General features: G+C 52.8%; 3 protein-coding genes across 8 annotated transcripts; 2 read left to right on the top strand and 1 right to left on the bottom strand.

The window, feature by feature from the left end:
* The first annotated feature begins 3,856 nt into the window (after positions 1 to 3,856).
* Efna1 (ephrin A1) lies at positions 3,857 to 9,969 on the top strand. Its single transcript, XM_047560809.1, has 5 exons — positions 3,857 to 4,053; positions 7,400 to 7,695; positions 8,680 to 8,745; positions 8,903 to 8,953; positions 9,095 to 9,969. The coding sequence occupies exons 1-5, from the start codon at positions 3,962 to 3,964 to the stop codon at positions 9,205 to 9,207; spliced, it is 618 nt and encodes a 205-aa protein (XP_047416765.1). The 5' UTR covers positions 3,857 to 3,961; the 3' UTR covers positions 9,208 to 9,969.
* A 918-nt stretch (positions 9,970 to 10,887) lies between these two features.
* On the top strand, positions 10,888 to 13,228 carry Slc50a1 (solute carrier family 50 member 1). 6 transcript variants are annotated; one of them, XM_047565098.1, is made up of 6 exons: positions 10,889 to 11,060; positions 11,334 to 11,411; positions 11,553 to 11,676; positions 12,226 to 12,387; positions 12,642 to 12,761; positions 12,842 to 13,228. In XM_047565098.1, the coding sequence occupies exons 1-6, from the start codon at positions 10,981 to 10,983 to the stop codon at positions 12,941 to 12,943; spliced, it is 666 nt and encodes a 221-aa protein (XP_047421054.1). In that variant the 5' UTR covers positions 10,889 to 10,980; the 3' UTR covers positions 12,944 to 13,228. The 6 variants fall into 6 exon arrangements, with proteins under 6 accessions (XP_047421090.1, XP_047421054.1, XP_047421071.1 ...); XM_047565115.1 differs by having other exon boundaries at positions 10,935 to 11,041; XM_047565103.1 differs by having other exon boundaries at positions 11,005 to 11,105.
* Positions 13,229 to 13,522: 294 nt separating this feature from the next.
* Dpm3 (dolichyl-phosphate mannosyltransferase subunit 3, regulatory) lies at positions 13,523 to 14,307 on the bottom strand. The gene is made up of 2 exons (XM_047521398.1): positions 14,246 to 14,307; positions 13,523 to 14,118 (listed from the first exon to the last, which is right to left on the bottom strand). Exon 2 carries the CDS (start codon positions 14,111 to 14,113, stop codon positions 13,835 to 13,837), a length of 279 nt encoding a protein of 92 aa, XP_047377354.1. The 5' UTR covers positions 14,114 to 14,118; positions 14,246 to 14,307; the 3' UTR covers positions 13,523 to 13,834.
* Positions 14,308 to 15,557: the final 1,250 nt, after the last annotated feature.

Below are 15,557 nucleotides of genomic sequence, written 5' to 3'. Positions count from 1 at the left end.
CTTTCTTTTTATTTTTGGTGCTGGGGATAAAACCCAGGGCCTCCCACATGCTAAGCATGCAGTCTACCACTAAGCTACACCCCAGCCAAAATTTTTCTACCAAATAAGAGAGAGCTGGAGGAGGAGGAGGAGGAAGAGGAGGTAGAGGAGCAGCAGCAGCAGCAGCACCCCTTCTTCCTGTGGCCCCTGTAGCTTGAAGATGGCTCTGAGGCTAGCTGAAGCAGCCACATTGTAGCCAGAGGCACATTATTAATAAAGTGAGAAACTTGCATTTATTTATTTAGGTACTGGGGATTGAACCCAGAGTGCTCTACCACTGAGCTACATCCTCAGCCCCTAATTTTTTTTTACAGTGCTTTTTTTTTTTAATTAAAAAAAAAATCCCCCTTAGGTTTTTTTGTTTGTTTTGTTTTGCTTGTTTTAATTTTGAGACAGGGTCTCACTTAGTTGCCCAGGCTGGCCTCTAGTGATCCTCCTGCCTCAGCCTCCGGAGTAGACAGATTATAGGCCTGCGCCACCATGACTGCCTGGGAAACATGCATTTTATTTTTCAAAATGACCTGAGGGATTGGACAGAGGTGGCTCCAGCCTAGCACCCGTCCCTCCTGCTGATGCCTCACCCCATTACCCATGGATGCCCTCTGGGACTGAGCCAGGGAAGACGCGCCCCAAGGCCCTGTGGCTCTGGCCTTCCCCATCGCCAAACCACAGGGTTCGGAGCAGAGGACTAGTAATCAAGTAGTTGTGCCTGTTCCAGACTGGAAATGCTGCCTGCAGGCGGGCATCGCACCCACACGTGGGCGGCCCATCCCTCCGGTGGGGGGACAAGGCCTTCCCCAGGACATTCAGAGGGTTAACCCTGCCCCTCAGGAATTCCCAGAAAGGATTCACGGAGGGAATTTCCCAGACAGACAACACAGACAGACATCTCAAAAGCTCTAGCCACTGGGCACAGATGTTTGCCCGGAGTTGGCGGTACTAAGAGCTAACGCAGGCACTCAACTTTGCAGTGAGAAGTAGCCCAAAGCAAAAATCAAGACTAGACCCTCCCAGTCAGGCCACGGGCTGGAGTGCGAAGGAGCCCAGAGTTGGACCCAGCGTTGGAAGACTTTTCGGTTGTCTCGGTGCCTGCAACTCTCCTCTCTGTCCACCAGGCGTCGCAGCGATTCCAAGAGGGATCAGGGCAGGGCGAAAGTGTTTGGTGGGGTCTGAGCTTAGCATTTAGCAAGTTTGTCTTGCGGGTGGGAGGGCTTGTTTATTTCCCTGTTACCCAAATTCAGACAAGCATACGCCAAAACTGATCGCGGACTCCGCTAAGGTGGCAATTTTATCTTAGATTCACCCATGCACTTTCGATGTCCATCACAATGCCTGGTGTCTCTGAGTGTTCCATTTATTCTGATGAACAACCTCCGATACACAAATACATGGATAGAAGAGTGATAGATCAAAGTCTAAAGTGAGAAGGCTGGGAACTCTCCAAACCAGGGAAGGAGGGCCCTGCGACATGCTTGTGCCCTGGATTTCCCCACCACCTCCTCTCCACCTAGACGCAGGCAGGGCGGGAGCGGACGTGGCCCCGCCAGACAGGGCCCAGCGAGTCCGAACCTGCCGTACCCAAGCAGAGGAGCGCGGGACCCCACACGTACTCGATTGGTCTGTCAGAGAAAGGAGGGAATCCGACCCAAAGTCGTATCCTCTAGGGAATAATCTGGGCCACCCTCTCTAAAGAGGTATCACTGTCCACTGCCCTCTCTAACCCCTCTACTGGTTTCTTTTCAGAGCAAAATTTAACACCTTTACTGAATAGTGAATGATCTCACTCACTCAACAAACCTTTATTTCCCATCTACCATATATGCTGGGTGCCGTGCTAGGAGATACCAATTACAGAGTGAAGAAAACAAAATCCCTGCTCTCATAGAGCTTCGATTTCATGGAACATTTGAGTTGGGTGGGACGGGGAACTCTCACCCGGGACACGCGGGAGACTGACACCCAAGTGAGCAAAAAGCGCGTGAGGTGCCGCCCTGGGGCCTGTTGGCGGATAGACTTCGGCCCAGGCGGGTGGGGCCGGCCGCGCCTCGGATCAACGTGGGGCTTGGGCACGTCGCCTGCGGCAGGTGTACGTGGGGGTGGCGGTAAGCAAAGACTGACCCTGACCCAGTCCCGGGATTACCCGGCCTCCGCACCTAGTTGGCGCTCAGTAAATATTTATCGTAAGTGCAGCGAGTCGGGCCTCCTGCGGCTTCAGCCCGTGGCCGCGGGGAGGAGCCCAGCAGGAGCCCTTCTAGCCTCCAGACTCCTCCCCCGCGGGGTCAGCGCCGGACTTGCCGCGGCGTCCGGGCCCCGCGTAATTACAGGGGCTGTCGCCAGGCCTGGCCGTAAAAGACTAGGATGAAACGGCCTGGGAACCGAGGAAGCTGGGCCCGAACCGGCCAGGGGCCGGGGGTCAGCGGCTTCCCCTGCTGCGCAGCCGCAAAAAAGAACAGGTTAGGGACGAAGACACACAGGACCAACCCCGTAGCGCACACAGACACACAACTCCACACATAAACCACCAAGCATGCAGCCACACAGCATTCGGCTTTCCAGCTACAGGAACACACTCGAACCTACTCAAAACACTTGCCCGCCCTCTCCACCCCAGGAGGCGACACCCGCCTGCCAACCCCTCTCCAGACGGCTGGAGATCCCGCCTGGGAGTAGAGCCTCGAGAGGCGAATTCCAGTGGGTTTGTTTACATGGCACGGGGGAGGGAGCCAGAGCCGGGTACTCGAGCTGGATTTTGGGGCCCGACCGACTGGGAGACCAGCTCAGATTGAGCCAAACACAGCCACACAACCCCGGGACGCTGCACAAACGCATCCCTGCCCCCACCTCGCCCCACCCCCACTACACGCCCAAACACGTTTCCCGTGGTGTTCACACACTGTTCACAAACATTAGCATACGTTTGTCAAAGAGTTTCACATTCTTCCACACACGCGGCTGTGATATTAGTTACAAATGCTTTCACACTTGCGCACCATCACACGTATTAACACACGCCAGAAGTATATGTGTTGGTTAGTCACCCTTCAAGCCCAGATTTTCACAGTCCATATTCGAGCCCATTCGCACGATACACACGTGTAATGTCACACACACGGTGCCCTTTGGCTCATCTAAAAACAACAACGGACACCCTCCCGTGTCCAGGGTCCCGCGTGTCATTCAGGCGCACCGGCACTAATGGACAGAGGATCCCTTAGCCCTAGCCGCACACAGCGTTGCACTTTATTCCCGGCATCCAGGCGATGACACAATCTCTTGAACAAAGACAACATTGACAAACCCAACAAAAACAAACAGCCCCGTGTGTGTGGGGAGGGGCAGCCAAGCGCATAGTCCGGGAATGGTGGGGGGAAGGGTGCAGGAGGAGAACGTGGGAACTCCGGCGCCAGAGACTAGGTTTGTGAGACACTGGAAAGGTGTGGGCATATGCACAACCTCGCACCCTGCAAGATCTGCGCCGAGCGTTGTAAAGCCTGGTCCAGCACCCTAGCCTTCGCAAAGCCGCACGTGAGAGTTTGTTCCTTTCTGCAGCACGAGACGGCGCCCAGTCCCACAAAGCCCACAAAGCTTCAAGCAGACCTCCAAGTGAGCAAACACGCAGCTCTGAGGTGTTCTCTGAGGGCAGAAGAGCGCGCTCCACTCCCTCCGCCACCAGGGGCCTCTTCCCCAACCTGCCCTCCCCTTCCTCCACCACCTCCCCAGCCCCCAAGCCTCGGGGCAGCAGCGCGCCGGGCGGGGCGGGGGCGGGGCGGGGTGTCGGGCGGCGCCGGCCCAAAAGGCGGAGTCGCCAGGCGAAGGGGCCAGAGCTGTGAGTGCTGTGCTCAGTTCGCCGCGGAGAAAGCCAGCGTGAACCCAGAACCCGAGGAGCCCCTCGTTCCCGCCCGGCCTGGCCAGGCCCTGCGCTATGGAGTTCCTCTGGGCCCCTGTCTTGGGTCTGTGCTGCAGTCTGGCCGCTGCTGACCGCTACACCGTCTTCTGGAACAGTTCAAATCCCAAGTAAGCCCTGAGTCTCCCGCTGGCACCCTGGACGCCGGCTGGCACTGCCCCTCCCCAGGGTAACTGTCCTGGCCAGCCCCTGAACTGAGCCTAGGGGAGGCAATCACGGGCGGGAGGGATTCTGTAGCTTTTCTTCTCCTTCCCTTCCCCCTCATAACTGTGAGCACCCCACTCCGGGGAAGGAATCTGCCGTGTCTGCTTGTATGGTGCTAAATCTGTCCTTCCCTTCCTGCCCACTGGCACCCCTGTCACTGTGAAGTGAGGGACCCATGCTGACTGTTCCTGTCTTGAGTGTAGACTACCCCCCCGCTCCTGGGATCTTATTCTAAGCGCCCGAACCATGGAATCTCTGTGCCCTCCTTGTGTGTCACTTAGGCATCTGCCCACACTGACAGGCACCTGATGTGATATGAAAGGGGAGCAGAGGGCTCAATGTAACTAACCCTGAAAGGACCCCTCAGGAGAGGCCCCAGCTTCAGGTATTAGGCATTCATTCTGCATTTAAGATGACTCTGAAAAGCCCCCATCAGGGGTCTTTTAGGGTGGCATAAGTGAGGCACATGAGGGAGTCATCCATTTTTGAGGGTTCAGATAATCATACTGAAGAAAAGGGAAGGGAAATATCATGGGAAAGTGTCAGAAGGACTGGAAGAGTTTAAAAGGGTTACGGAGGGCTTTGGCCAGGAAGGAGTTAATTTCTCCTGGGCAGGTTAAGGGCTGTGAGGCAAATGGTACTGGGAGGAAGACACTCAGTCTGACCCTTTGTTCTTGCCCTTGAGTTGTGTGAAGTTATGGGAACAACATTTGAGGGAAAACAGGAGAGGAGGGTAGGGTAGAGCAGGGAGAAGAGGGTCTGGCAGCTGGGGGTCATGAAAAACACTACTCAGCTTAGCCACCCCAAGCCCTAGCTGGCCTGCCTCCCACTCCCCTTAAGAAAAGATATTGTGCCAGCTTCCTCTGGTCCTGTGGCATTGAGTTGGGGGCAACTGCCACCACAACCCATCCAGTCCCTCCTGCTCGCACTCCTGGTTGCTAGTTCTTTGCCTCCTTGGCCCAATCTTTTCCTAGTAGTGAGAGAGAGCAAAGTCCCTGTTTATGCCCATGCCAGGTGTTGGCTAAAGGAGGAGGAGGGGACAGGAAGCCATGAGTAGGGAGGGGGGGACTCTGGCCTTTTCCGTTCCCAAGCTCCCAGGTTTCCTCTCTTTCAGGAAGGAGCCTCTTCCTTGCCCCACTCCCCGCCTGCCTTCCTTGACGCCAACATGGCCCCCTTTCCCAGATGGACAGCAGGAGTCAAATGAGGGCTAAGTAGAGATGGTACCCTTAGGAAATGGTGCCCCATCAAGCACAGTTTCTACCCTACCCCTCTGACTTCACACACACACACAGCCTTACCCAGGACTAAAGAGGAGCCAGCCCAGAGTGGAGTCTATTGGCAACCAAGTTGGGTCCAGCTTGGGGGCAGAGATGAGGTGGCAATGTGCTGGGCGGGTGTGAGGCTGGCATGGTGACTCAGGGCAGTGGGCACTGCCCCCAGGATCTCCAGGCCCCAGGCAGGAGCAGCATGGGGAGAAGGGTGGTGCTACTGTGAGCTGGGCCCTGGTCCCAGTAGGGCCAAAAGGGCAGGTATCTTGCCTGTTCAGACCAGCCAGACCCCCTTTACCTGGAGACCAGTGCCCAAGGCAAGCTGGCATCAGGCTACCCTGGGGTACAGGGGTGCTATCCACACTCACCAAGGTAAATTTTCACAGGTTCTCATAAGTGCTGGGGCGGGTAGCAGAGGTGGATGAGGAATGAGTCAGTGCCCGTCACGGGAATGGGGGAAAGACGCCAGACCCAGAGCTGAAATACCTGTTCCGAAATGGCTTCTATGTTTATCTCTCCAGAGAGGAATTTTAAAAGCCTCCCTCAGCTCCTCTCTCTCTTTTCCTGGGGTGGGGGAGGGGCCCTAGTAAGCCTAGTTCCAGCAAAGGCAAGCTGCAGAACCAGGCCTCTTAGGGGTCATGCAGACTGGGCAATGGGTGTCCATCTCTGAAGCCTCTTGACCTAACTATTCCCCTGCCCTCCTGCCACTCTTACCCAGGGCTTGGGTTTGAGGCCAGTTGGCAGCCAGATCTGCTGTCTCTGCCTGGCAGCGCTTGGGGGAATTCAGAAAAGCTGACCAGTTTGTTGGGGGAGCTTTCCCCCTACTAGGACCCTACCCAGGATGGAGCCAGGTGTCTGGAGCAGGGGGGGAGGGGCTAGTAGGCAGTCGGGCTGGAGCCTACGGGTCTTTGGGGGAAGGGAACTGGCTCCACCTGGGGAGGAGGGGAGAGGAGAAGGCAACCTCTGGTCTGAGAACAGCATTTCTTCACAGGGAGGTAGGAGTGCAGCTTTTGGAGGTAAAGAGACAGGGAATTTGGGTTGCTTTCAGAGAAGAGGACCAGGGCATAAATTTAAGTAGCAAGAAAGGGAGATTGGATTGACTTGGTGAAAATGATTTAACTTAGAGGAGTAGGGGCATTATCTGTGGGCCTGGGTCTGGAGTAGGGGTTCGGGGAAGGAGCAAAATTGGCAGATGGAAGACTCAGTGAATCAGGGGGGAAAATGAGAGAAGCGTTAGGGGCTTAGCATGAGAATGATAAAGAGAACGGGTTATTTGAATCCTGATTACAGAATGGTCCAGTAGGGTCTCAGACTGAGGTCTACTAGCATTTAAAGGAGCAACTGGAGCAGGATGTGGTGATGCACACATGTAATCCCAGCAACTGGGGAGGCTGAGGCAGAGGGATTTCTAGTTCCAGGCCAGCCTCAGCAATTCAGCAAGACCATGTCTCAAATTTTAAAATAAAAAGAACTGGTGACCTAGTTCAGTGGTAAACCATCCCTGGATTCAGCCCCCAGTACTGTGAGTGGAGAAGCAACAGTAGAATAAATTTGGGGATATGTTTATGGGTAGAGAGAATAATAATGAGTGAGCTACAGAAATATTTAGAAGCCCATCCTTGGGCAAATACTTTGGGGTTATAGAATGCTTTAGTATCTGAAATATACTAAGTGGAAGACTAATAGGAGATGATGGTATTGGGGGAGATAGTAGAGAGAAATATAAGAGATCAAGATCTGTAAATATTGGGAGTTGATATTTTGGAAATATCAAGTGGAGTGAAATGTTAGGGGTCATGTAACAGTCTGAGGCTCAAGTCTTGGGCCTGGCTTCTTTTTTTTTTTTTTTTTTTTGCGGTGCTGGGGATCGAACTCAGAACCTTGTGCTTACAAGGCAAGCACTCTACCAGCTGAGCTATCTCCCCAGCCCCTGGGCCTGGCTTCTGAATGACCATTTGCTTCCTCCCACTCTGCACACGCTCAGGTTCCAGGATGAGGACTACACAATACATGTACGGCTGAATGACTATGTGGACATTATCTGTCCTCATTATGAGGATGACTCTGTAGCAGAAGCTGCCATGGAGCGGTACACACTGTACCTAGTGGAGCATCAGGAATATGGGATATGTCAGCCCCAACCCAAGGACCGGATCCGTTGGCGGTGCAACCAGCCCAATGCCAAACATGGCCCAGAGAAGCTGTCTGAAAAGATTCAGCCCTTCACATCTTTACCCTTAATCCAGGAATTCAAGGAGGGACACAGCTACTACTACTTCTGTGAGTACATGGGGTCATGCACGTGGGTACACATATTGGGGACATGGTGACATAAAGCATATGTTTGGGGACATGCTTAGTGGAGAGTCAGGTAACACGGGACCCCTTCTAAGCCTGAATTCCATTTACCTTCATTCATATCATGAATGTGGAGTGAGCTTCTGTGTACTGGGCAGTCTTTTTTGGCACTCTGTGCACAGATACAAATAAAACGCTTCAGAACCTCAGAACCTCTGTCCTCAAGGAAGCTGGGAAGAAACACACATAAGTCAACAGATCATAAGAACAAGGTGATATGGGAAACATGAGCACAGGAACCTTGGGGAAATGACCTGTGCACTGCCAGGGTAGGGGGAACAGAAAAGGATGAACAGGGAAATGACTCCAAAGCTTAAGAGAAGCAGAAGAGTTTGCTACGCACAAAGACACATGTGCAAAAGAAGCATGATCTCTTCAGGGAATTCCTGGAGAAGGAGGCACAAGGGAAGTAGAGAAAGATGAGCTCGGAGAGTGGACAGGACAGATTATGGGAATCTAAACAGTGAGAAAGAGTTTATCCTGAAGGCAATAGAGAGCCACTGGTTAATCCTGGGAACAGTTACAAGGACAACTTGGATCTATTCTTTGCAGAATAGATCCATGTTGGTGGGCCCTTGGCAGGTGTGGTGGAAAATGGTCCAGGTAAAGGGAAGCGTATTGTGAAGTCCTCACCCAACTTCGGGCTGGTGAGGAGTGATGGATGGAACCTATGGAGGGGACCATGTCCTTATCTGGGTCCTTCTCACCACCACTACTCAAGCTGGGAGATTGGACTGACCACTGGGCAGGAAGTGGGCAAAAAGTAAGGGGGGGTAAAATCAAGATTAGAGGACAAAGAGGAATTAAAGTGAGCAGGGAGCTGAGAAACCAGAACCAGACACTCTGGGCTCACATCTTCTTCAAACAAAGATTCTTTCCTTAATTCCCTATGGGTTTATCTTACAGCTGTACCCATCAACCCCCTAGAAAACCACTGCCTGAAGTTGAAGGTGGCAGTCAACGGCAAAATCAGTGAGTGCCTGACCCCATGGGCCTTTCCCCTCCATCTCTATGCTGTGCTGGGTCTAGTGATCTGGGATGGTAGAGAGGTCCCACTGCCCAGGCCACCCTGTACTCACACCCCTCTGCTTGCCTAGTATCCTGATCTATTTCCACTCTTGTCTTCTAGCTCACAGTCCTCAGGCTCATGCCAATCCACAGGAGAAGAGACTTCCAGCAGGTAGGTAACTGGAGCCAGTTGGGTCTGGGGCATAGGATGTGGCTTCTTTGCCAGTCAGGGGCTGGAGAGACCCTGTTGGGCTGAGGACCAGTGCATATAGGAGCCACTTATCTTGAAGTCATTTTCCATATCACCTTGCAGATGACCCAGCGGTACAGGTTCTACATAGCATCGGTTATAGTGCTGCCCCACGCCTCTTCCCTCTTGCTTGGACTGTACTGCTCTTGCCACTTCTTCTTCTGCAAACCCAGTGAAGATGTATGCCACACCTGGCTTAAGGATTGGAACTGGGCCAAGGAGCCAGGGACAGGCACACCTCATGCGTCCTGGGGCCTGTCTCAAAGCTTCAGCCCTGGGAACCACTCCCACACAAGCACAGGCTGCTACCCAGCAGCCTCAAAACGGGTCAGTATTAAGGGTTTCAACCCAAAGGAAGTCAACCAGCCTGACAGTGCCATTCCCCTACTTCAGAGAGATGGAGAAAGAAGTGGGGACAGTACTTTCCCTGCTGTTCCTGCCTTTATGCCAAAGAAACAAACTTTCCCAATATGGCCCCTTATGAGGGTCCAACAGGAACAGAGCTAGAAAGGGCCTGAGGCCATGTAGATGGACAGTGAGTCTGGCAAAGATGCCCCTCCCAGAGAGAGCCAGAATGCCCAGATGAAATGACTGAAGGAAAAACAAGAGACAGTTTCCTGCATGGGAGCCAGGTACAGGAGAGGCAGCATGCTTGGGCTGACCCAGCATCTCCCAGCAAGACTTCTGTCTGTGGGGCTGCCACAGTGAGGTTTGTAGCCAGGCACTGCATCCTCCCCCCAGGATTGGGTCACCACTACCTGGAGCTGTGCCAGCAGGGAGGCTGTGCCAACCTGTTCTTAGTGTAGCTTAAAGGGCAGGGCCCACATGTATAATATCTGTATATAAACTTGTGTGTATCTGCTGATTTCTACAACTGGAGTTTTTTTTTATACAGTGTTCTTTGTCTCAAAATAAAGCATCGTGTTGGTTTTTTTGGACGTGCTTTTCTGTCCCTCCACGTTGACTTACAACCATAGAGTCCCTGCAGTACTAGCCTCTGTTCTACATACATCAGAAGCAATAGGATTTGAAATTCTCTCAAAGGTACACATACCCCGCACCAGGCCAAAGGGGTGCAGTGACCAGAGTGCTCCCCACAGCAGTCTCTCGGATTCTACTCCACACCCCACTCTGGAAGTTCTTCCTGTCCAACCTCTACCCCACTCCCACCCCCTCAGCGCTGGGCTTTGGCATACCGTTCAGGTACTGGTACTCATGCTGTCTGGATGAGTCAGGGAAGCCAATGCCAGCTGAGGCATGCGCCCCACCCCAAAGCTCCACCATCAGACAAGTGTGGAAGGCTAGGAAGGAAAGTTCTCAGCAGCAAGCAGGCTGGACCAGGTGGTCAGTGACAGGGGCATCCGTGGGGCAAAACAGACCTTGTGGCTGAAGAGGGAGGAGGACAACTGACGAAAAAAGATGGTAATCCCTGGCAATCCCTGTTAGCTACGGGGAGGTTAAAAAGGGGCTTCAGTACACTCCAGGGAAAACCTCCTAAACTCTGGACAACCTGAGGTTCCGACTGGAGCTCTGGATGAGAGGCATGTTGAAGCCCGGCTGGGTCTAGCTTTTGAGTTCTACCACACCTGTGGGAACTCAAGAGTTGAGCCTGTGGGGTCTAGGTGATCCGACCGGTAAGCAGAGTGAGGAGCAGAGGCATAGGGGAAAATTCGCGAAGCCCTGGAAAGGGGATCCATTGAAATCTGGAAAGAAAGTTCCGAACTCCAGGAGACTCAGGCCGACGGCACAGCCTACACTAGCGTTGCGTGGGGCGGGGCGCGAGTTCCGGTGCGGCGTACCAGAGGCGGGACGGTCACGGCCAGTTTCCGGAGGGCCGGCCCGCGCGCGGGGGCGGGACCCGGAGCGCGCGGGGCGGGGCTCCGGCGTAGCCAGCTACCCGTTGAGCTTGCTGGTGCTCAGCGTCGGGCGCGGGATCCAACTCCAGCGGCATGGGGCCGGGCGGCGTGGCCGACTCGCTCCTCTCTGGAGCTTGCGTGCTCTTCACCCTCGGCATGTTCTCCACCGGCCTGTGAGAGCGCGGCCGGGCCGGACTGGGGCAGGACCAGGAAGTCAGGAAAGGAGAGAGTGGGAAGAGACGTGGCCGTAACTCGGGGCTGCGTCGGGAACTCGGGGTCAAAGTGGAATCCGGTTGAGGGGACTGGGGTGCAAGGGCGAGGCTGTTCGCAAGCCTGAGGGAGAAGGCTGCGGAGCTGGGGGGCGGGCTTGCGGTCCTCCGGGAGGGTAATGAGTATTGGGGATCTCCCACCCACCCTTCATCCCTCCCTTCGGGACCCCCTTACAGCTCGGACCTCAGGCATATGCAGATGACCCGGAGCGTGGACAGCGTCCAGTTCCTGCCCTTTCTCACCACGGATATCAAGTGAGAGGGGTGACGGCTGCGTTGGGAAAGGCTGTCTTGAGCCTGGCGGGGGAAGGGCCACAGAACGCGGAAGAGGCCTTAGGGGACGACACCCTGCCACACTCAACCCCGCGGGCCATATCCCTCCCCTCCACCCTGCAGCAACCTGAGCTGGCTGAGTTACGGGGTCTTGAAGGGAGACGGGACCCTCATCGTGGTCAACGCCGTAGGTGCTGTGCTTCAGACTCTGTATATCTTGGTGTATCTTCACTACAGCCCTCAGAAGGTAGAAGCCCTCCCTTGGGCCCACCTCCCTGCTGCACGCCCTGCCTTGCTGGCAGTGCAAACACTACTTCCTAGAAAACTAACGGGTTGGCACTGCCACCTTTTCCTAGAAGGCCCTCCTTCCAACCTTGCAGTTCTTCCCATGAAGCCAACCCTTCTGGACTCGTACATTGCCCCCCATTCTGGCAGGGCTGGTAGTGCTGCCCTGAGCTTCCACCCAACAGGCTGAGAAAGGGCTTTTGTCTCTTGAGAGCTCCTTCAGGGCCAGGACCAGTGGCTAAGAATGAGATGATGAGCTGGTCTTAACCACTCAATCACACAAGCATTCATTAAGCTCCTACTGTGTATGCCAAGTTCACAGAAGATAACTTTCCTACCCTAGGAGAGTTGTGTGGATAAGTCTTCTCCATCAAGTCACTGATGGGAGACAGGCTGTGACAAGTGTAATACTAGAGGCTGCAGCAAAGATTACTTTCCCCATTGGAGTATGGTAGAGGTCAGGATGAACTCATTCCAGCAGGAAAGTCAGAGTGCTCTCTTTCCCCTGCAGCGTGCTGTGCTCCTACAGACTGCAACCCTGCTGGGGGTACTTCTCATAGGTTATGGCTACTTTTGGCTCCTGGTGCCTGACCTTGAGGCTCAGCTGCAGCAGCTGGGCCTCTTCTGCAGTGTCTTCACCATCAGCATGTACCTCTCACCACTGGCTGATTTGGTGAGTGGGGGTGTCCAGGAGGTAGGGTAGGTAAGAAGGACCAGGCTCCCATAGCCAGAGACTGTGGTTTATACTCCAGAGGAAAGGAAGACCCAACCCTGGAAAGAGTCAAGGCAGTAGAGGGGGTGTGGGGAAGGCAGGAGAGGACTGGTGACATCAGGAACAGTGTTTGACCTTCCTGAGGAAGTTCTTGGGCAAAATGGGATCTTTACTGTGTACCTAGACCAGGAGTGTCTTTCATTCTTTTCCCACAGGCCAAGGTTATTCAGACTAAATCAACCCAGTGTCTCTCCTTCTCACTCACCATTGCCACCCTCCTTACCTCTTCCTCCTGGTCCCTCTATGGGTTTCGCCTCAAAGATCCCTACATCATGGTAAGCAAAATACTGAAGGGGTGACAAGTTAGAAAAGTGGAAAACTGGCTCCTGGCCTCATAACAGCCCTTTGATTTCAGGTGCCCAACCTTCCAGGAATCCTTACAAGCTTTATCCGCCTCTGGCTTTTCTGGAAGTACCCCCAGAAGCAAGACAGAAACTATCGGCTCCTGCAAACCTGAGGCAGTTCACCTGACCATTGGGCACTTTAATGCCAACTTGATACCAAAGCAAGCTCCTTGTTTTGACTGGTCCTGGTAACCAGTTCATGGGTGCAGTACGTTGTGGGAAAGAGAGGACTTTGGGATTAGAGGGATCAAAGAAAGAGCTTTACTTAGCTCAGGTGGGACCTAGGAGATGAAATCACTTTTTTTTTTGAGAGAGAGAGATATTATCTTTTGTAATTATGAAGGTTGGGGTGATATCTTTAGAATGTGCCTTAAAATAAACTGTTCCCCACCCATGCCCATCATGGCTCATTCTTTATTCATGATTCTAAACCTGCCTAGTTTGGCAAAGGATAGACCCAGTTATTCTCAGGCTGGTGAGGCTGACTCAGAAAAAGTATCTGAAAGAACCAAGAGGATGGAAAGACCCAGGAAGGCCTTAAAAAGAACAAAGCTTGGAAGTTAAGCTTAAGACATGTTTCCTGACTGTTAAAGGGACTAGAAAAATACCATTTCCATCCCGGGAAATCTTGAGAAGGGTTTTGCCTCTTTTTCTTTTCTTTTCTATTTTTTAGTTGTAGGTGGACACAATACCTTTTATTTATTTTTATGTGATCCTAAGGATGGAACCCAGTGCCTCACAAGTGCTAGGCAAGCGCTCTACCACTGAGCTACAACCCCAGATCCTGGTTTTGCCTCTTTTTGAGCAAAAATGGGGAACACCAGCAAGATGCAAAGATAAAGGCTGAGATGGCCTCAGGAAAGGCATCTTCTCACGACCATTGGTATACAGCATCCGCAATTCCCATTCTACATACTCAAACTTTTAACAAGAGTAAAAAATAGACTTGCTCTTTAATGGGGAATGAGAGGTAGTGCTGTCCGGGTGGGAATGGGATTAGAGTGTCAGAAGCGTAGCCCCCTGCGGGTTAAATCAGCTCGGGCCTCCTGAATCTGGCTCTGCAGTTCACGGGCGGCGTCCTCGCAGTCGTGAAATGTGGCCACGCGATAGCCCACAGTGCCCAGGGCATAGCAGCCTGCGGACACCAGCAAGTAGGCGGGCAATGGCCACAGGACTTCCCGGCAGGGCGAGGGCAGCTCCAGGCCCAGCGCTCCCATGGTCAGGGCGGCCCAAGCAGAGCCCAAAAGCACCAGTGCCCAAAGCCACTGAGCTAATTTCGTCATGGTCACTGCGGAAAGAGAAAGCAAAATTGGGAGGTCTCTTCCAATTCGCTAGAAGCCCTACAATCGAGACACATTCCCCCGTTGCTCCCAGCATCTTCCCCTTCTCCACTAACCTTCTAAGTATAATCTTACCTCTCGACTGTGTCCAGCTGTCCGTGCAGCCCTGGACGCCATCAGCTTCCGGTAGTCCTCTACAGCTCACGCCCGGTCACCGCGCAGCCTTCTGGGAGCTGTAGTTCTCAGGGCATTGCTTGGCGGGTTCCAGGCAGCACTCTGAGCCAAACAGTATTTTCCAGCTGGTTCCGCTTCGCTAACCATAGGCTGGGTCCTTGGCGCTGCTTCCCTACTTCGGGTTTTGGTTCCAAGCTGGCATGGGGCTTGTAGAAAGCCTGAGCACACCCCTAAACATTCCAACAAGGTGGGAATATAATATGATCCCTAGCGCATTCATTCATTCATGAAAGCATTTTTTGAGCGCCATGATGGACTGGAGATAAAAAGATGCAAAGAAGGTGGAGATGGTACTCTATCATGGTAGGGGTTTTGTAGTTATTTTGTTTGTTACCGGGGATTGAATCCAGGAGCGCTTAACCACTGAGCCACATCCCCAGCTCTTTTTATTTTTTATTTTGAGACAAGGTCTAAGTTGCTTAGGGCCCCTAAGTTGCTGGCTTAGGGCTGGCTTTGAGCTTGTGATCCTCCTGCCTCAGGCTCCCCAGTCGCTGGGATTGTACAAGCGTGTGCCACAGCATCAGGAGATGGTAGAGTTCTTGCCTACCACACACAGGCTCTGGGTTCAATTCCCAGTATCGCAACACACACACATACACAGTGCCAAGACTTGACCTCTCTCCTGGAGTGGAGAGAGAAAGGAGATCAGGAAAGCAGATGAATTAACAACTAGCCATGATGTCTTGAGGTACGTGTTAAGAGGGAGGTGGATGGACGAATGATCTCGCTGATAAGTGGATGATGACACATAATGGGGGGTGGGAGGAGTTAGTGTTAGGGTTAGAGTTAGGGTTAGGGAGGGGGGCAAGAATGGAGGAAGGAAGTACTGTATAGACGGAAAAGAGGGGTGGGAGGGGTGGGGGAAGGGAAAAAAATAACAATGAATCAAACAACATTACCCTATGTAAATTTATGATTACACAAATGGTACGCCTTTACTCCATGTACAAACAGAGAAACAACATGTATCCCATTTGTTTACAATAAAAAAAAAAAAAAGAGGGAGGTGGTTATAGTTTAAAAAAAAAAAAAAAAACCGCACAGGAGTTGCCAATATAGCTTGAAGCCAGAGGAAGATGAAATCCAGGAGTTGTCCTAAAGAAAAAAAAATAAGGACTTTGAGGACAGAGGAATTATCTGATATATTTGATTGTTTAAGGTATTGAAAAAAGGTGTGTACTCTCAGTTTGGAGGATGAATTTATAACTGATAT

The sequence above is a fragment of the Sciurus carolinensis genome, chromosome 1 (genome assembly GCF_902686445.1).
Source record: "Sciurus carolinensis chromosome 1, mSciCar1.2, whole genome shotgun sequence".
Lineage (NCBI taxonomy): Eukaryota > Metazoa > Chordata > Mammalia > Rodentia > Sciuridae > Sciurus > Sciurus carolinensis.
Note: the sequence above shows the minus strand (reverse complement) of the source record. Positions and strands in the feature narration are given on the sequence as shown.

What these genes read in the sequence shown, in the direction of transcription:
- Efna1 (XM_047560809.1), top strand. Translation starts at nt 3,962, where the DNA reads ATGGAGTTCCTCTGGGCCCCTGTCTTGGGTCTGTGCTGCAGTCTGGCC. An exon ending in ACACAGCTACTACTACTTCT is followed by an intron (nt 7,696 to 8,679) that starts GTGAGTACATGG and finishes TTTATCTTACAG; the next exon opens with CTGTACCCATCAACCCCCTA. An exon ending in GGCAGTCAACGGCAAAATCA is followed by an intron (nt 8,746 to 8,902) that starts GTGAGTGCCTGA and finishes CTTGTCTTCTAG; the next exon opens with CTCACAGTCCTCAGGCTCAT.
- Dpm3 (XM_047521398.1), bottom strand. Translation starts at nt 14,113, where the DNA reads ATGACGAAATTAGCTCAGTGGCTTTGGGCACTGGTGCTTTTGGGCTCT.
- Slc50a1 (XM_047565098.1), top strand. Translation starts at nt 10,981, where the DNA reads ATGGGGCCGGGCGGCGTGGCCGACTCGCTCCTCTCTGGAGCTTGCGTG. An exon ending in TTCACTACAGCCCTCAGAAG is followed by an intron (nt 11,677 to 12,225) that starts GTAGAAGCCCTC and finishes TTTCCCCTGCAG; the next exon opens with CGTGCTGTGCTCCTACAGAC. An exon ending in TCTCACCACTGGCTGATTTG is followed by an intron (nt 12,388 to 12,641) that starts GTGAGTGGGGGT and finishes CTTTTCCCACAG; the next exon opens with GCCAAGGTTATTCAGACTAA.